The 20687-nt window shown below is 28.7% G+C and overlaps 3 protein-coding genes across 5 annotated transcripts; 2 read left to right on the top strand and 1 right to left on the bottom strand.

Annotated features, from left to right (window-relative positions):
- Positions 1–123: 123 nt before the first annotated feature.
- LOC126845523 (uncharacterized) lies at positions 124–3358 on the top strand. Of its 3 annotated transcripts, XR_007686790.1 has the most exons (6): positions 124–320; positions 410–561; positions 625–699; positions 770–1008; positions 2960–3040; positions 3118–3358. XR_007686790.1 is itself a non-coding variant. In XM_050584181.1 (5 exons), exons 1-5 carry the CDS (start codon positions 205–207, stop codon positions 2987–2989), a joined length of 612 nt encoding a protein of 203 aa, XP_050440138.1. In that variant the 5' UTR covers positions 124–204; the 3' UTR covers positions 2990–3358. The 3 variants fall into 3 exon arrangements, 2 of the variants coding, with proteins under 2 accessions (XP_050440138.1, XP_050440139.1); XM_050584181.1 differs by having other exon boundaries at positions 2960–3358; XM_050584182.1 differs by having other exon boundaries at positions 391–561; positions 2960–3358.
- A 478-nt stretch (positions 3359–3836) lies between these two features.
- On the bottom strand, positions 3837–5680 carry LOC126845524 (uncharacterized). The gene is made up of 3 exons (XM_050584183.1): positions 5580–5680; positions 4995–5151; positions 3837–4011 (listed from the first exon to the last, which is right to left on the bottom strand). The coding sequence occupies exons 1-3, from the start codon at positions 5652–5654 to the stop codon at positions 3857–3859; spliced, it is 387 nt and encodes a 128-aa protein (XP_050440140.1). The 5' UTR covers positions 5655–5680; the 3' UTR covers positions 3837–3856.
- A 5603-nt stretch (positions 5681–11283) lies between these two features.
- On the top strand, positions 11284–12965 carry LOC126845529 (gastrula zinc finger protein XlCGF7.1-like). Its single transcript, XM_050584191.1, has 2 exons — positions 11284–11443; positions 11947–12965. Exons 1-2 carry the CDS (start codon positions 11319–11321, stop codon positions 12809–12811), a joined length of 990 nt encoding a protein of 329 aa, XP_050440148.1. The 5' UTR covers positions 11284–11318; the 3' UTR covers positions 12812–12965.
- The last annotated feature ends 7722 nt before the right edge of the window (positions 12966–20687 follow it).

Raw genomic sequence — 20687 nt, 5'->3', positions numbered from 1 at the left:
AATGGCCAAATTATACAGTAGTATATTTTCTGTTTTTATTACCATTTTGGGAACTCCTGGCTGCTCTTATCAGATATTGTTAGCAGAACTCCTCTTATCTATTTGTTTACATTAGTAAAAACTTCTTAATTTTTTTAATTGCTTATATAATTTGTATTATTTAAATGTTTAAATTAGTTTTTAGTATTAAGTTTGTTCATTATTATGTGGTTTAATGAGCGTGCACGTTCTTCAAAGAAATGTGTATTGAAGTCGTGTGGAGAAAAACGTACTGGCAATGAATCATTGAGCTTGTTTAGTTTTCCTAAAGATCCTGTTCGGTAATTCGATTTTATTATAATTATAAAAACTAACATAAGTCAACGGTGTTTTTAAACAATTAAAAAATAGCTTTTTCTTTATGCTTTAGATGTGGAATCTGGTTAAATAATTGTCAACTCGATGCCGATAGTCATTCTCTAAAAAACATTTTATTGTGCAGTAAACATTTTGAGAAAAAAATGTTTCTCAATGATCTAAGAAATAGATTACAACCACACGCTATACCTACATTTTTTCCAGGTACATATGAAAAATGTCTATCTAAATAAAATAAAAATGTAAAACTGTATTCTTACTTCTCAGATAGAAAAGATTCTCAAAAATTGGCCGACTCAACATCTTGTGTTGAAGATAAACCATTGGACATTTCTTCCACTGGTAAATTATTTTTCTAATAATTTGTTAACTTATATTTTACTAACCTTATATGTCCTTATATAATATATAGGTAGTGTAATAACATGCACATCTGAAGACTCGTGTGTCGAAGACATTTTGCGTACCCAAATTAAAAATGAGATGAAAGCTCGTCTTAAAGCCGAAAAAACTGTAATGAAATTAAGGAAACAACAAGCCAAATATGAGAGCGTTGAACATTTTCTTGATCTGTGTCAAAAACATTTGTCTCCTGATGTACTAACCATTGTGAAGTCTCACATGACAGAAAAGAAACCCTCATGGATACAGGTATACTAATGATATGAAACAACTGGCGTTGACAATCTACTTCTTAGGCCCAGCTGTATATAGGTTCTTGAACACAGTATTTAGTCTACCTTCTATTAGAACGTTAAGGAGAGTTGCTTCAAAATATGAACAACTTCTGGTTCAATTGAATTTTTTATTCGAGTTTGTTAAATTTAAAATTTCTAATTTTCAAAATGATACGCTTGACTGTATATTATGTACTGAGGAAATGTCTCGTGAAACCCATTTGTTTTATTTACTTGGTGCAGCCAAGTATGCATAAGTTTTAATGCTAAGAGGAAATAAAGTAGCTTGGAAATTTCCTATAGCGTACTTTTTGTGTCTGGAAGCAGCAAAAGTGTAGATTTAAGTGGTATTGTAAAGACGTTAAATATTTCTTTAAATGTAAAAGCGTTTTCTACAGACCAAGGGTCAACTTTTGTTAGTTTTAGTAAAAGCGTCCATGTCAGTCTAGAGCACTCTTATTTTACAGTTAGAAGTAAGGATATTATATACTTATTTGATCTGCCACACTTGATAAAGTCAACAAGAAATATGTTCTTAAACATTATTTTAAAATTGGTGATAAAACAATTGATAGTACCTATCTTCAACAATTTTATAGTAGAGATAGCAAACTTATTTTTTTTTTTTGTAAAAAGATTAGCAGGAGCTTACTTTTGCTCACATATGTCCTGGGCCATTTGAAAAAAATGAGAGCATTTATCTGCCTGGTGTTTATCGAATCGGTAGCTGTTGGTATGAATACTTACTTAGCATTGGGTAAACTAGCGTTGAGTCTAAAGCTATTATTCATTTTATAACTAATATGTAAATAAACTTTTTGATATATTTTATTCATCTAACGTGCCAAATAGCAAATGCTATCGAAAGCCTTTTAAAAATACATTATTGCAAAAAAAAACATCTTTTTATTATGATTTCAACTTTTCAAAGTGAATGGGGCAGATATAGACTGCCCGAATGAATTTCATTGATGGGTGGCTTATATCCATAAATTGTTTTTCTAATGCTGTATGACTCTTGGAAATTCCAAGCATCCCAGCGTTTATTTATTGTATAGTAATCGTACAAATTTAGGATTGTTTAAAACATTTGTTCGGTATATTTCAAAATAAGAATGGAAACAACTGAAATCCAATTCCAGTATAATTGTATGTTGCTTTTAGAAATGTATTTTATCTAAACTATTTTCAGCATTCACACAATGCTAATTGCATAAAAGACCTAGATGAGATTTTGTGTTACATAAATTCCCAAGAAGCCAGCGCTGCCAATATTGTGTTGTTAGAGTCGGTTTTAGAAAATACATACTTTAATTGCCAACATTCCTGTGACTTGTGTGTGTGTGTAGTATGGTAGATCTCAAAAAAGTTTAGATCAAGCATTATTATTATGCTATTTTAAAGCCTACACCAATACTGTACGGTAACCTTCAAACGCCCGATAATGATTTATTTTAAATACATAATTGAACTTGATAATATTTTTATTCAACATTTTCCATTACTCGCAGTTGCTAAAGGAGTGGCGCCTAATTTAAATGAACATTTATGTAAATTACCTTATAAGTATCCATTTCCAAATTGTGATTGTTTATTTAGTTAAATTATTTATTAGATTTAGAATATTTTCATCTGTTAAATTTTTAAATAGAGAACTGATTTCAAAGTGGCAATTAAAAAATTGAAATATGACAGTACTGAAACATTTATAGTAAAACCTTATCATTTTTTATTTATATTTTCATGTAATTGTAATAATATTTTATAATCATTTTTAATATTAGTGATATTGATACTACTTTTACATTATGAATTTACTGCTTACCTAGTTTTTAATAATTTAATAACTTTTTTTTTAATGAAGAACATTTTAAAGTATAAACATGTTTTTAAGAGTTTTATTATTTTATATTTTATTTTTACAGGCACTAGAAATTCCAACAGAAGTCAAGTAATGTTTGGCGATACCTTTTTAACGACTCAGATGGAATTGGAAATCACTATTTGTGTGTATGCTAATTTTAGCTGCTTACATAATACTAAATATATTTTCTAACATTTTTTTTTCTGTAAAAAACCATAGGTATTAAGAAAGAATGATGTTTTAATTTTTTTAAAGAATTTTTGTGTCTGGACCCACATTATCTTTTGAACCGCTTAATAGATTTGATAACGAACCAAGACTTTAGACCAGTTAATGTATCCTAATGTACTTTGAATCGAGAAGAACATACTAAAAGTTTACATTATGAACTTAAAATTAACGCACACTATATATTTTTAAAAAATAGTCAGAATATTTTCAATAAACGATATTGTCGATATTTGTACTTCTGTCATTGACAGATTAGTATCGAAGCGTAATATTTATTATAGTAAAACAACATTTAACTAAAATGTCTTTCAAATATAAAAATTTTAAATTCTTTTCATAGAAAATGAGAGTCTAACGCTAAATAGATCACAGAGTATAATATACATAACAAACAAAAAATAACGTACCGCTTTTATTTTATATAATTGCATTTATTGTACTATATGCTATAAACATTTAATACACTATGTTTTATTTTATATTATAAATTAAATAATGTTTAATAATCTAACAATTTAGATTTTATACTGATATCTTTTTATTTTTACAAATTATGTATAATATAATATTAATAGATGAGAAACGGCGTTTCGCCAAAATAATAAAGCATTTGAATATAATGTACACTTATAATATAGGCTGGTTGAATTTAATCGTAATGTATATTATAGTCAGGGAATCGCAATGAGTGAAATATTACACTATGATGTTCCAGCTCTATATATTTTTAATCTACGGATATGCGTGTAGCCTGTATGTAACGAGCCATATTATTAAAATTTCGTCCTACCAACACTAATGAAACCATATCTCTGACAGAAACACTGTATTTTAAGCCAACTGCTCCCAGAAGTTTCGTAAAAAGTTCTAATTTTATATTGTCTGGAAAAACAAAAAACAAGCGTATAGTTAACTAAAAAACCAGCGTAGAAGAATAAAAAAAAAATAGAAAAAAATGCTTAGGCCCTAAACTATAAAAGCGATTGTTGACTATATTGAGCATTAACAAATTGTTATTGACATTTTCATATGACACTAAAATTAGTACACTAATACAGCTCTCTAACTCATAAAACAACGGAAAATTTATATTAATGTGTAATATTTAAAAAAAAATTGTTTGAGATTATTCTAACTGATTTCAGCAACTAGGCTATTCGCCTATGTTTAAGACACGTTGTACAAAATAATTATTTATAAATTAATGAGTGTAGGGGACTAAATCTATGTAATAATAATGTGTTCAGATTTATATATTTCAAAAAGTGTATTATTTTCTCCTAGTGCATCTTTTAGTGTGTTTGGGATATTATGTTGAAGGCTGATGTATATTTTTATATGCAAAATTGTGTAATGACAAATAGGAGATGTGTTTTTTATAAACACCTAGGGTTTTCTTAAAGTATTAGACATGAACCCTTCTAATATTATGATGTACGTACAATATTTTAATATTATTTTACAATTTACAATTTATATATTTAATTAACTTCCTTGCAATCCTAAAATTTGAACTTAAAAGAAATTCTTCAAAACTGGCTATCGGTTAATCAACATTTTCAGCAAATTATTCTTATTTGTTTAAGTTAATTAAATACATGCGTTAAAGTTTAAAAAGTTGCCAGAACTCAAAATTCACTAAAATGTTTAAAGAAGGTTTGTATTCTATTTTTTAAATAATATATAAGGGTTTTAATTTGACTATTGTCGGTATTTTAGATTCGATGTTGAACCGAGTGTAATACAACCGATTAGGTTTGAAATTGACTTTTTAACGTCCGAAGAAATCATTTTTAACTTCGCCTTCGTAGAAAATAGGCGAACAGTTTATTGTATGATAAATAATTATTAATACTAAAAATTACCCTTGTCTTTTGCTTCTTCTGAATTATTGTCCAAATAATCTTTTACAGTCCCGCTATTTTCTTCACCAATAAAATCAATAAAACTCTCTAATTTAAGATCTTCTTCTTCAGGTGTCTCGTAGAAATCTAAAGCAACTTCATAAGCCTTTTGTATAGCCTGAAAAGTTTTTTGAAAGAAATTTGTCAAAATAACAATTTTATTTTTGTTTAGGTGTCAAACCATAAACTGGCTTTGAGGTAGCTAATGTCGTATTAATTGAAATAAAATGATAATATTTTATTCGTTAATTTTTAAGTAACTATATTTAAAAAAAATATATATTCCCAAATTTAAAAATTAAAAAATTACAAATGACAGTACCTATTGAAATAAACAATTATATAATATAGTATATATATACAATATTGTATTACAATTTAATAAATATTCGTTTAACCTATTATTTTTTCATTCATATCATATTTTATTTAAAAAAATTATTTAATAAATAGTTAAAAAATATTAAAATTATAGTTTTGATTGATAAAAATAATAATCTAAAATTGTTTCAGTATAATAGTAGAAAAAAAAATATGAAAAATTACCTCTTTACCAGTTAGTTCGGCATATGTAATTAAGATGAAGGATATCAACAAAATAATATACAGTTTGAAGTTCATAGTATTAATATTTTATTTACTGTTTTCACTGAAGTTTAACTAAGCAAAATTAAAAGGAATAACACTATTCTCTGTGAAATTGTCGGGTTTATAGCTATCTGAAAAGTTAAATCTAAAATAATAATATATTTTACTGTCAACACTCAACAATATGGTTATGTTGTGACGTTTACTATTTTTCGGATCACAAAAATGTGTTTGTTTTACAGACAAGTGTTATTTTTTTTTAAGTATTCGGTTGACGAAATGCCAAAGGACGCCAATGTTGACTTATACGGTATTACTATGTAACACTCAGAAAAAGAGCGAAAATGTATCGAAATTATACTTAATAAACATAATTTAGGGGTCACCTCAGTCCTCTACTATTCATTTGATTTGTCAATTTCTACAAACAAATGGATGCCTAAGTTAGAAAAGCTGTCTCACACTTAATGCTGAGCTTTACATGTTTTTTTCTTGGGTTAAACACCTTGGACTTGGACTTATATAGACAAATGCCATAGTATGACTTTCGCCGGGCAACCTAATCTCATCTCCTACTCTTATTTTCTTAATGGTATTCCTCTCGAGCGAGTTTTCTTGGTATATATTATACACAGTCTTTGAACTTTGACCATCTCATATCAATACTACCGTCAGTAAAGCTCTCAACGTGATGGGTTTTATAAAATGTAATACATCAATGTTTAAGCCTACAAATTGCCTTCGTATATTTTATTTTGCCTTAGTTCGGTTTATTCTACAATAAGGCACAATTATTTGGCATCCTTACCTAGCAAATGTTAACATAAATTCAAATAATTACAAAATCTATTTGAGCTGCAAATAAATGAACTACAAATATTTTCAATAATTTGTTATAATATCTTATGGTTAAATTTACTTTTGTTTTCAAACGACTTTTAGCGTTAAAGCGGGACAACTATAACATAATTTAACAGACATAAAATTAGGTATATTGTTAGAAATGTTTGCGTCCTATAGATTTTGCCACAAAATATTAAAGCAATTCAACCAAACTACAGAAATCGTTATTTAAAACTATAATATATCGGCTGCTTGACGACTAAGTAGAGTTCAGAGTTAAATAAATTGTACTTACAACTTGTGTGATATTTATGAAAATTCTTAACAATAACAAATAAGTTACAGATATTTAATAGTATTTATTACGTAAAAGCGTTTGCTACAAAAATCGCAACAAGTAAAATCAAGAGGTAACAATATTTGCTCTGTAGAAAAGCATAAAGTCATTGGGGTTTTTTTTATGATGTATACAATTACAATAACATAATTCTTAAGCTAAAAATATTTGGCTCCAAAATGATATAAATTTTTGTTATCAATATTTTTTATAGTTATGTTCAAAAAAAATAGTGACAAGTAAATAAATGTCGCGATTAGCTAACAAATTATTTACTAATAAAAATTGACAAAATTTAACTTGTTTTAACTGTAAATCGTATGACAATGTTGACATAGTCATGTCGAAACAATACAAGATGTCCGATAGTAATAAAACCATAAAACTATTAATAAAACATGTTGAGCACTAAAAAAAAGGCTGCAGGTTCAAGTGGAATAAATCACCCTAACAAAACATTTAAATAATAATTTTGTAGGTTTTCTTTAAAGGTGTTTGGTCAACGTCGATAGTATGTATTTTGTTCAAGCCCATCGCGCTCCAATACTTATCTTCACTGCGTTCTACCTCCAGCCGACCATCGCGGACCGCAGTCTCCGCTGTTATCACATGCTGTAGACTATTCCGTGATAGTGCACTCTTGTTTGTTTGTATGTGTATCGTTTATTATGAGTCACGCAGTATATTATGTTTATACTTTATAATTAGACAACGTCACTTAAGGTTTTCTAAAAAAAAGTTATTATTCATTGTGCGTTTTTACCAAAGAACATTCTAGATCAACGCTCTGCCGTGTGGTCTGTAAATCTGAGGATCTCGAAGTAGCTGTGTGAACGTGAGTAATGTTGTATACGATATTATCCAATACCCGCCTCAATTTACACTAACTTAAACTCTTTCAATCAGTTAAACTAGGATTTTTTAAAGTTAATCAAAGCCAATGCCAACGCGCACAGTATAGTTTCGAAAGGTTTAAATACCTTTCGAAACTATACTTCAGCCAGCACAAATAACACACTAACAATAAGTAATAGTTATGCAGCGCATCTAATACGGTTTTTGGTCGTAATTAGAGACCATTTTTTAATTATTCCTAGAGCTAGATTAATGACAATTTCTGTAAGTTTAGAACTTAGGGATTAAAGACCATTTGCAATTTTGATCACTAAAAAGGTTGTCCTAGTACACGTTATTTGGAGTTAAACTTTAACGTAAAAGAGAGTAGTAAATAATAAAAGTGACGCTATTAAATAATAACACAAAAAAAGGATTACACTTTGAAAACAAGTATAATAGCAATTAAAACACACAGAACGATCGGTAAGTACAAAATGGTCTCCACCTAGGTAATGCTAAGTGGAGAGGTTAATTTGGCTTACTTGACATTTGCCTTTTATAGTAAAAATAGTTAATATTGTTTTGCGTATTTTACATTAAGTTAAAGTGGGTCATTTGTATGAATTGCCGAATTGGCGTTATTGTTACACAGTACATAATAATACACAATTTTAACATATAATTTGTTTTACTTAATCTATTTACTTAAATTCTACTCTATACTACAGTACCGATATTAACATTATCATCAATTACAATTTTATCCCATTTTATTTATTTTAATAATAAAGTACAGAGTTTACTGGCTTAATAAGGACTTTTGAAACACTAGTTTACTGTTATATAAGGGAACAGATTTCTCTACTTTATTTTAATGTAAACTGACTTGTAACCTACAGTTTACAAATTTAATATGGATTTTTTAAGCATTTCAAATGGTTAGCGCTCAGTCGTTTTAGACGTATATACTTACAGAGTGAGAAGCGCTATCGACGGCTATAAGGATGATAACACTAGTTTACTGCTATATTAGGAAACAGATTTCTCTACTTTATTTTAATGTAAACTGACTTGTTGAACTTATAAAAAACATTTAAAATGAAAATTGATAAATTGTAAAACACCACATAAGTAATAATTTTGTTAATTGAGACTTCTAATAATTACAATTAGTGATAATAATTTATTATTGATATACTGTTCAATTGTTCTATAGTTCTTCTATAAGCTCTCTACATCTTATTACCAATCTAGACAATTCATTAGGTTTATATAATTCGTAAGAACATTGTACACCAATTGCTACGACTGCTAGTTAGCAGCATATGTTCTGACCAATTATTTGCATGACGACGACAACTCGTTATTATTTTGATGGCAATAAGATGTGATTATATTTTTAAAGTAGGCGCGCTACTTAAGTATCGCAAGTTAGTGTCATTTTTGGTGCTAAAAATGTTATTCCTTTTTAACTAAATCAGGATTGTGATGTATTAATTTTTATTGAGTTATCATTTTTTATATGCTTACTAGTAAATTTATTTTCTTAACAAATATAATCTATGGTCAACAGAAATAATAAATATTTTAAATGTTTTATTGTTGTAGATCTCAGCGGTAGGCAAGCGGGTAAATGTGGCAGAGAAAAACTAGGTTAATGTTTAAACACAGTTGTTAAAAAAAAACACGTTAAACTTTATTGTAAGTAATTGTCCAATATTACAATTAAAAAGGTCTCGCGGTAATCCGAGAATAACGTCAACGCTACTGACAACTGGGTAAATTACAATATTGTTTATCAAAGACGGCACGGGTCGCCGTATCGGAAGGGAAGAATTATATATATATATAACAATAATATTATGTATATATTTATATATAAACTTTTAAATGGTTATGTTAACTGTCCGGATTTATTATCTAGTATTTCTTTTTTAGTTCCTGGTCGTATGACTAAACAAACTAATACTTTTTACGTGCCATTCCAGCGTACCTCATATGGTAAAAACAAACCCTTTAGTTAGATCTACGCAACATGTAAAAAATTTTAACATTGACATGTTTATTTGTAATTCTTGTATTACGTTTAATTTATATATTAGTGATTTAATAACTTAATTTATTGTACCTACACATAAACCTTTATCTATGTAAATATTTTATCCACGTATAATTTGTCATTGTGCTTGCCCGTTTAATAATAAATAAATACATATATATATATATACAATATCAATAATTAAACACAATATTACCACATTGTTAAGAGAAAAATTGAATTATATTTTGATGGTAGGGTAAAACAGTGATGAGGTACCGATATTAACATTTTCATCTATTACAATTTACACCAGTTTTATTTATTTTAATAATTAACTACAGATTACAGTAATAAAATAATATTAAAAACCCTCGACTGTAAAAATGATATACTCTTAGCGTATATTGGCAACAATGTTGTCATCTTCACCGCTAACGACAAACTGAGAACTCGGTCTTATACTCAGACTTATAAACTGAGGTGCGCCATCAACAGCCGTAGGGATGAAAACGCTAGTTTACACCCATCCGGTGTAGTAGATGCCATGATCCTTTTCTTATGTAAACATTAAAATATTTTTCTATAAATTGGTTTTTAAGAAATTAGTTTTTTATTGTGTCATAATTTCATTCCCATGTTTTACTCGATTGCACTTAAACTACTGAACCGATTGACATCATTGTGATAAACATCATTGGTAATTCAATTACTTGCATTTGATAGCTTGTGCGACTAACAGATAGGAGATTCCAACTCGAGATATTTATTAAATTGTGAGCCTACCTTGTGATTTTTAAAAATTTCATATTATCTTGAAAACAATTCATAAAACAATTTGTTTTAATATTATCATTTTATAGTGTTATTTGTCTTAATAAATTAATAAGTAATCTACAGTTTACGGGTTTAATATGGATTTTATAAACAATTCAAATGGTTAGTGTACAATCATTTAGACGTATAGACTTACAGAGTGAGTTACTAATATATTTTTAGGATTTCTGTTATTCATGATCCATAGTTTTAAATAGTCTAACTTTGACCATTAATCATTATGTATTAAGAAACCCGGGTTAGGACAAAACCAAACCGGACTGGTCTTAATAATATATTTGTATTATTGATTTTACTAAAAAAAATTGTCAAGCCCGGATCAGACCATTGCCATATTTTGACTAGACCGGACCGCACCCTTTAAATTTAACTGGACTAACCCGGACCTAACCGGATCAATTAAAAAAACTGTAGCTAGTGACTGGACCGGATTAACCCGGGAAACAGTCCGGGCTGTTAATAATAATAATAATATATATATTTATATATGTACAATATCAATAATTAAACACAATATTACCACATTGTTAAGAGAAAAATTGAATTATATTTTGATGGTGGGGTAAAACAGTGATGAGGTAGAATTATGAAGAGTATGGGTTATTTTTTTACATGCTATATCTAATTAATAAATTTTCCGAAAATGTAGTTATTGTCCCTTAATACGAGATAAGTATACTCAAGTAAACCTCAAGCTAAAGACATTTTTATTAATTAATTATAAGTTCTTTTACTAATTTTTGAAATTGTGATTTGTGTTTTAGAATTCAAAGTCGTGAGAAACCAGCTAAGCATCAGAATTAAAATGGATGATTATTGCAGTGAAGTTGTTATCAAAATAGAGGAAGAAGATGAGGATACGAAAGAGCAAATTACTGGAGCATTAGTAGAAGAAACAAAACCGAATATTATTAAAGAATTATACAAGAGGTGATTTAGATTTCAATATCAATAAGTTTGGATTTAAATAATGTTTATATAATATAATTTGTTGTTAATAAATTATAATATTTGATCATACCTAAAAATCCTATAATTTTTAGTCACATATCTAATCCACAGAATAGGAATGCGTACAGTTTTTAGTATCAATATTTCCTTCTTTTCTTTTTAGCTATGCACAATTGTATTCGCCAACAAACATTTCTATTACTTCCAATCTTTTCCTAAAACTGTTATTGCCTTACTGAGTACAATTTTCTGTAAATTAAACGAGCGTAGTAAAATGGCCTATTAACAAAATATGTTTTCTTTTTTTTTGGAGTTATTTCTATGACCAGTTAGTTTTTGAATACTAATTTTCAAATTTATTAATTCTTCTGGTAATACTAAGAACATAATTCTATTTTAATATTGATTGCTCATATTCAAGCGGTGTAGTAGATATTTTATATTCCATTTTTAGCCTTTAACATTATGTATTATGTTTAAAGTATCGAAGAATCGTGCAACAATACCATTATCAAAGTCGAAGTGGATCTAGTGAATGGACATTGTTTCGAGTCTGTGATTGAAGTTGAAAAAAGTGTTCTTATGGATGTGCCAACAACAAACTATATCATGGACGAGATACAGCCGTTTGTCTGCGATGTATGCAAAAAAACATTTTCTACAAAAAAAAAAGTTGCCCGACACATTACACATTCACATAGTGCACACTTATCAACCCATAAAAAACGCGTGCACACTGGGGAAAATCATTATAAATGTAATTTGTGCGTATTGTCGTATTCTCACAAATCCAGCCTCACAAGACACCAACGCTTGCACACTGGGATTAAGCCCTACAAATGCAACGTGTGTTTAAAATCACTCGCTCAAAAATCCGAACTCACAGATCATAAACGTATGCACACTAAAGAAAAGCCTTACAAATGTGACGTGTGCTTAAAGTCATTCGCTTTTAAATTCACGCTCACAAATCATGAACGCGTGCACACTGGGGAAAAGCCCTATAAGTGTACGGTGTGCTTAAAGACATTCGCTGTTAAATCTAATCTCACAAGTCATGAACGCTTGCACACTGGTGAAAAGCCCTACAAGTGTGCGGTGTGTTTAAAGTCATTTGTTCGAAAAAGCCATCTTGTTGTTCACAAACGCGTGCATACTGGTGAAAAGCCCTATAAGTGTGCGGTGTGTTTAAAGCCATTTGCTATTAAATCTAATCTCACAAATCATAAACGCTTGCACACTGGTGAAAAACCCTACAAGTGTACGGTGTGTATAAAGTCATTCACTCAAAAATCCCACCTCACAAAACATGAACGCATGCACACTAGGCAAGCCGTACACAAGTGACGTGTAATTAAAGTTTTTTTTTAAAAACACACCTATGATGACACAAATGTGTACAAACCCTCTGTTTGAGGTTTCTACTCTAAATATTTTTTTCAAAAGTCTGACCTGATACAGTGCTGGTACAGTATTGTACTATATTTTATGTTAAGACATGTTAGATATTAGTATATTTGTTCTTTTTTCAATCATAATTTGTGCGTTATTTTGTTAGTTTTTCTAATCCTAAATTATAAATAGAAAAAAACTTTTGAAATGTGATTGTTTGTATAAATTGTATTTATGATATTTAAATGATTATTACTAAGGTTTACTGCGTGTGGTATTAATAATTTATTGCCTCTTGTTTTTTTTGCGGGGTTTTTAGTTATTATGCTACCTTTAGATACCTGGACACTTTGAACTTGGAAAATAAATACGGCAAGAGTGTGATTTAATATTTTTTTTGTTATTTTATTTGAATTAAAAAATTAAAAAAAAACCTTTATATTATTGCTTTACTATTGATTAGTCAGATTATCAAATCTTTAGTCCTATCACTACACCCTAAAAAGAGAAATATAAAAAAACGTTTTCATCCCATCTAAATGACTGTATTTTTATTTTTTTAGGTTAGTTTACTTGTATTTTTAGTTCTATATCTAATGAATATTCCGTACAAACTCGATTATTCTTAAGTTGTATAGTTGTGTAATTTTAAGTAGTAAAATATGTAAATGTTATTATTGATTTTGAAGGGAAGGTGTGTACTATTTAAATTTTTAGTCCAGTTGAGTACCTATCAGTTAAACTTCTTTTTTCTGATAATGATCCTTTGGCAAAGAATACTGGCATGCTATTCCAATGACGCTTTTATCAAGCGATACCTATCACTATTACATTTGGTGTCTTAAAAAGGTCAGCCATATATCTTGGAAAAAGCCAGGAGGGTGAGAAAATGGCTATTAATTGATTTTGTTATCTTTTTTATTGAAACAAACTAATGATTACGATTAAACCATTTCATGACACATTTCTTCATACATCTTGTATGGACAATTTTTGAGACATTCCAAAACCAATGTTAATGATAAATAGAGATTTGAGTTGGATACAAAATACGTATTGTGTTCAGCAAAATGATTCAATATTGTTGTATTTGTTAGAAGTATATTATAAAAGAACTTCACGAACTTGCACATAACCCATTCGGACATTCAGGTACAATTACATTTACAAGAACTTTCGGTCTTACAAATCGATAACCCGACGGTCTCGACCAAAAAGAAACAGCTGTTTCCAATGAACTTCCTTATAAGAAACACCATAACAACTGCATTAGTTTGCACTAAATGTGATAATTTCGAGTGTAGCTCGTACTAATAAATCCGTTAAGTATAGTTTAGTTGACTCGAAAACCTAGCGTTGAGGTATTGTAAACAACCATATAATCATATAATTATACTTCGTCTTCCGAGATAACAGTACCGTGCAGAAACAAAAATGCGTTACTCTTGTAAGCGCCTTCGTAGACAGTTAAAAAAAAAATCAATCACATAGGCCTAAGTATTGGGCATGCACAAGAGCCATCCGTACGTTGAAAGGACAAATATTTAATTTCGGAAACAACTTGTAAATCATCATTGAAAAAACTGTCTTTGTATCCTCCAGTTAACTTGGAATTAAAACTGAATATAACAAGTTAGACGTACTACATAGCTGGAGCTGTGCAATATTATGTAGAAATTTTTACTCATAAGATTTAATTAATAAAAATTAACATTATAAGTGAATACCATATATATTCAGAATAACATCATTAATATCATCATATTATGACAAATATAATTTAATGGCTCTCCTTGTGAACCAGATGCTCTGTTCTTTTGGTCTGTCATATCTTGCACAATTAAGTTCACCCAAAGTATTAACCAATACTAATAAAACATCAATAACGAAATGTGTATACAATTTTTAAAAATTAGTTAAATTCATTAATTATTAGTTATTAGTAATCAATTTAATTTAGCAAGTAAAAATACTTCAACGAGAAAAAACCCTAATTGTGCAGTAGTGTTCCGAAAATTTTTTTAAAATTTTTTTAGCTGTAGAAAATAAACAAAACAAATAATTACTGTAGAAAATATTACAAACGGTTAATATTATCTGCAAAGAACAGTCTAAAATAATAATAAAAGAAATTTATTTTTAAAAAAAAAGTTTTATGACATACCTAAATCGATTATATTGTGTCAAAAATGATTAATATTATGCTATTAAACGTATTACAGTATATAGGTAATATTAATTTCAACATTTCTCAATTTAAGTACATATTTCTTAATTTTAGTCAATAATAAAAAGTCAATTTATATGGGTACAAATGTGTCTACCAACTAACATACATACTAATTGCCTAAGTTGCCGAAGCTTGAAAATAATAAAACAAAATAAAGACAAATGTAGTTTACATTATTAGAAAAATAAAACCAAACCAAATTTACAGCGGTATATATTGATAAATTAGATGAATAATACAAAACTACAAGTATAACTTGAAGGTTAGAAGCTAAGACAATAAAGATTAAAGTATAAATAGTGAGAAACTAGTTAAGAATTAAAATGGATAATTATAACAATAAGGGACTGTAATCTCGTACTCGAATGGTGGGTGATGATTAATTTTATGTTGTGGCCAAAAGTTTTTTAGTAGTTTTTTAATAATTGGCCTTAATCGATTTATTGGCTAGTTATTTTGAATCAATTCATTATCCATTCGCTTAAGTGTGTTCGTTGTGAAAACAACAATACAATTGAATTTTGTCTTGCCTGTTAATTATTTAATATAAGTTTTTAGTAGCAGCTCTGGACAACAGTTTACGTTTCTACGTTGTGTGAGTACCTACTATTTTTCATTTCTAATTAATTTACATTATTTCCGTGTTTTCTGTCTTCATCTTTATATGTTTTTTTATTACTTATGATTTACTCGGAGTTGAGTCGAGTGATCAACGCCAGTTTAATTTAATCTAGTCCGCAAAATCGTCTAGCTTTGTGTTATTATTTATTAATATTGTTATTAATCAAAATTTAGTTTTCAATGTTTAAAAAAACACAATATATACCTTGATTGGTAACTTTGTTGGTTTTTAATTTTCAAATAATGTAATTAATTTAATTTTTTTTTTCTATATCCAATTGAAACAATTTTTATCGTTTCGTTATAGCTAACTTGAAATTTTTAAAATGTATGGTTTAGAAACTGTTGTATATTTTTGTGCATATTTCTTTTTGATACAACGACTTACAACTAATACAAAAATTGTTGATAAGAATGAGTAACAACAAAATGACAGTGTTGCCATTATCACTATAAATATTGTTAATACATAATAGAAACCATAGTTAATATTTGGCTGAGAATTTGTTTGAATTAGTATTTTTAGACCCAGATGTTTCTGAAAACTTCATTTATGTATTAACAATTTTATACCCAAAACAAATAATTAAATACAAGTATTGTACTCAGAACTACAACTGAAACCTCAACTCATTGGTTTTGGTATTTAAATCAAGTTTTTCACGCCCTTTGATTTTCTAAAAATTATTTTCAGGCCTACTATATTAACAATTGCGACTATATCAAACAATTCTATCAGCCTATTTTATAATTTTTAATTTCAAACATGATTTTTTTTCAGAGTTTTATTTAAAATCAGGGAATTTGTAGTGTTCGATTGTAAACTTTTTACTTTACTTCGTCTTTTTAAAAGAAGAATAATTGTATTTTACCATGTTAAATGGTAAACTAATTTTACAATTTCAGACACATAAAAGGTACATTTATAATCTATACTGTAATACAAGCAAAATAATTATGGAAGTTATTATGCAAGAACACTCCGAAAAAATGTATCAATTCTATAAGTGATTCATTAATTGATTAGTATTGTACAAGTATTATTTATTACCAATTAATGTTTGTATTTTTAAGTGACCTTTTATTAATATAGCGGAGTCCTGGTGTGTAGGTAATACAGGGTGGAGCGGAGCTGACTGACGAGTTTTGGGGGGCTATCAATTACGAACATTAATTAGAGACAACCGGTTTGTTTTATTTAAATTATTAACAATTTCAGTTTCTCAAGTTAAGTTTAGAAAATTATATTACCAAGATGGCTGGCGTCATTAGCAATACATTGTTGTAAGCAATTTTTGCAAGTTTTGGTATGATCTTCGGCACGTTTCGATGGGTATGACCGGGATTTCTTCAGTGATTCTCTCTTTCAGGTCTTCTAAGGTATAGGGACAATGTTTGAAAACTTTATCCTTAAGGAAGCTTTAGAAGAAAAAAACGCACGTGCTCAAATCAGGGGAGCGAGCCGGCTAGCCCACGTCACACTTTTGAGAGACTAACCACCCAGGAAACATTTGGAAGAAAAAAAAACTAGCAAATTTCGAGCTGTGTGCTCTGAAGCTCCATTTAGTTGAAACAATACATCCCCCAAGTCATATTCTTCATCAATTTCTTCCAACCTGTGCTGCAGTTTCCAACATCAAAACATATCGCGCCGAAGTGACAGTAACAGTCCTGTTGTGCTCTTTAAAAAAATACCGGCCAATCACCCCAAATTTGGGATACAGCACACAATATTGACACTTTAGTTGAGTAGAATGGTCTTTCATGAAGTTCCCGTGGGTTATTTTCAGCCCAGTATCAAAAAATTCTGTTTATTGACAGATCCAGAGATCGATGAGTAAACTCCAAATATCGGCTACAGCAAAAGATTGCTACTAACGGCCGCCATCTTGTAGATATATATTTAAAAAGATAACTTAAATAAAATCAGCCATTTTTCAGCTGAGTCTGCAACCACGATAGAACATTTTCATGTCTCGTTGAAGTACCGAATAAATTTAGATTAGTTGTGGAATTATTATTAAAAAAAATATATATATATATTTCTATGTGCTTCTATTTTTAGGCCTTCATCAGTAACTAAGGTAACATCACAAAATTCTTTGTTTCTAAAAGAATGTATCCGTATTAATGTATTCATTTTCATTAGTAGTCATAAATTACTATAAGATTTAATTATTAAAAAACATTTTCTGAAAAGCAATATCAGAATATGCTATACAAATAATGGAATACAACTTTTTTTTTAGATTATATTACCTTAATTAATGTTTCTCAAAAATATATTTTATTGATAATTATAAGAATTAAATAAATATTAATGTTAATAATTAAAAAACCTTTTCTTTTCTTGTTTTTAGTAGTGTAAACCAAAAAAAAAAAAAAAATTAGACAAAGCTCTTGAAATACAGGGTGGGAAGGAGCCAACTGACGAGTTTTGAGGGTCTATAAATAATGATTAGTAGAACTTAGAAATAGAACTAAAAAGTTTTTCAGCCGAGTCTGCAACCACGAAAGAGCATTTTCATGTCTCGTTGAAGTACCAAATAAATTTAGATTAGTTGTGGAATTATAATTTAAAAAAAAAAATACATGGAGCTTCCAGTTACAGCATAAAGCCAAGGAGATTAAAAAATTATGTACAATCAAGTTTCTGGTTAAAATTGTAGTGTTTATTATCTGGCCAAAAGTAACTTAACATAGAGAATTAAACTATTTTGAATTTATTATTAAGTTCTAATTTGAACGCTGAACGTGCAACATATCTCTTATCTCATATCAGATAACAGCGTAACAGATTAACATTCGAAATGGATCCGAAATGGTCTTTCCGATAATTGTCTTTCGTCGTCGCTTCGTAGTTAACATAACGAATGATTTTCAAATTAGAACTAAATAATAAATTCAAAATAGTTTAATCTCTATGTTAAGTTACTTTTGGCCATTTTAAATCTAGGTTTTTACATTTTATAGGTACATAATAATTGTACAAGTTATGTGCTTGTATTACCTGACATTTGTATATACGTGTATTCAGATTATTTTTGCAATTACTGGTCATTCGAAAAGTGGCGGTTCCAGTGTAAAGTATATGGATATTAGAAACGATAATGATCTAAAATGGAAACCGAGCGATCATATATTCTTTTTACCTCCCCGTAAAGACACAACGATGGTTGTCTCTAAAAATGGGATAATACTTGCCATTGGTGGTGTAAATGAGTCTGGCAATACATTTGTAACACTTGTAGATGAGCTTGATCTTAAGTCAAAGTCAAAACAATGGGTTTCTACAAGGCCATTGAATCAACCACGAACACACTTTGCTGTTTGTACTTACAAACAGTACATATATGTCGCACGTATTAATTTGTTTGTAGTTAACATAATGAATACACATTTTTTATACTTAGGTTGGAGGCTATAATGAATCAAATACAAATCGTTTAAATTCTATCGAATACTATGATACAAATTCAAAAGTATGGACCGAAATTGAACCAATGCCCACTGCTCGATACAGGTGCAGTGCTGTCGTAGTTAGTAATAAATTATATGTTGTAAGTAAACACAATTTAACGATAAATACCATGCTTAACGACTAAATATGTTTATACTTATATTTTATTATTTGTATTACAAAATAATTGTAAAATATTTATTTAACAAGCTATTATAGTTTGTTAGCATTTGAATTAATTTTTATTGTTTTGTGTAGTTTGGTGGATATAATGATAGGTCTCTGGCAATTGTAGAGTACTATGATTTTAAAAAGAAACACTGGAAACAATTAGAAATGCCGATTTGTAATCATACCATGGGTTTGTCAAGAATAGATAACGTCATTTATCTCATTGGTGGTTCACTCGCACTTCGACAAGTTTTTAAATTCGATTTACAACATTTCAAATGGGATCAAATGCCTGACATGAACATGGATTGTAATATATACTGCTCAAGTCTGTATACATTTAATCAAGTATATAAGTCATTATTTTACTCATAATTATTTTTAAATGCAGGTGTTGTTATCATGAAAAACGACTTATTCGTGTTTGTGAATAATAGAGGAAAACTTCATTGTGAAAGATATGACAGACAAAAAAATCAATGGCAATTGGTTAACATGGCAGGAACAGAGTTATCCTTAAAAAGTCATATCATTACTTTCAATGATATTACTCTTAAATCCTATGGTATTCAAATATAGTACTAATTTTTTTTAATAACACCTTTTTTGAATTCAGTTTAGTCGTAAAATTATTTACACATTTTTTTGTTGATGGTTTATTTGTATTTGTTAATACTTTGGGAGAACATCAATGTAAAAGTTATTACACAACGAAAACATCTGGTTGTTAGAACAGAAGAGACATCAAACGGGTTTGTTGTGGTATTCACTTAAATATTACTTTTTATTAATTAAATCCTCTTAGTAAAAGTTAGTCCTAAATTTATAATTTATTTCTTTGGCCATTAATTTCGATTACGAAGTATGTGTTATTTATGAAACGTTAGAGGTTGCAATATGTTGGAACAGGTGGAGGGGAATCCCTTGGTTAGCTTCTGCTGTGTAGTACCTCTAATTTATTATTCAGTTTTAATTATAAATTTACTAGAAGATACAAAGAAAATTATACTTGTGCAATCATGGCCTAAAATTAAATTGTATCCGTCGACAAAAGTCTGAATTACTTGTTGTGTCTTAAATACATTTATTAGAACTAAAAAGATGATAAAGGTAATGTTTTTGTTTATTGTCTATTTGGAAAATATAAATTCGTGTATAAGCTTATAAAAATTAAATTCATGTTAATCTGTGATAGGACAAATGTTTCTAGAATGAAAATTTGAGACAAAAATATGAGAAATATGTTGAGACACTTTTTGTTTGTTAGAAAACGACTTCTTACATACATCACATACATAAGAATGTATTTCGTCGAAATCGTAGTTTTTCGTTGGCATATCAAAAAGATA

The sequence above is a fragment of the Adelges cooleyi genome, unplaced genomic scaffold (assembly GCF_023614345.1).
Source record: "Adelges cooleyi isolate 19-005CV unplaced genomic scaffold, UGA_ACOO_1.1 ACOO_flye_CR_arks_rails_tigmint_CR_PRNA_796, whole genome shotgun sequence".
In the NCBI taxonomy this organism is placed as follows: domain Eukaryota; kingdom Metazoa; phylum Arthropoda; class Insecta; order Hemiptera; family Adelgidae; genus Adelges; species Adelges cooleyi.
This window is presented reverse-complemented; position numbering and strand designations above follow the sequence as displayed.

Bases quoted from the DNA above. Each gene is read 5' to 3' on its own strand.
- LOC126845523 (XM_050584181.1), top strand. From the start codon at position 205: ATGTGGTTTAATGAGCGTGCACGTTCTTCAAAGAAATGTGTATTGAAG. The intron at 562-624 runs GTACATATGAAA...CTTACTTCTCAG, and splicing joins TATACCTACATTTTTTCCAG to ATAGAAAAGATTCTCAAAAA. The intron at 1,009-2,959 runs GTATACTAATGA...TTATTTTTACAG, and splicing joins AGAAACCCTCATGGATACAG to GCACTAGAAATTCCAACAGA.
- LOC126845524 (XM_050584183.1), bottom strand. From the start codon at position 5,654: ATGAACTTCAAACTGTATATTATTTTGTTGATATCCTTCATCTTAATT. The intron at 5,152-5,579 runs GTAATTTTTCAT...AAAACTTTTCAG, and splicing joins CCGAACTAACTGGTAAAGAG to GCTATACAAAAGGCTTATGA. The intron at 4,012-4,994 runs GTAATTTTTAGT...TTGTTTTTCCAG, and splicing joins AGAAGAAGCAAAAGACAAGG to ACAATATAAAATTAGAACTT.
- LOC126845529 (XM_050584191.1), top strand. From the start codon at position 11,319: ATGGATGATTATTGCAGTGAAGTTGTTATCAAAATAGAGGAAGAAGAT. The intron at 11,444-11,946 runs GTGATTTAGATT...TTATGTTTAAAG, and splicing joins ATTAAAGAATTATACAAGAG to TATCGAAGAATCGTGCAACA.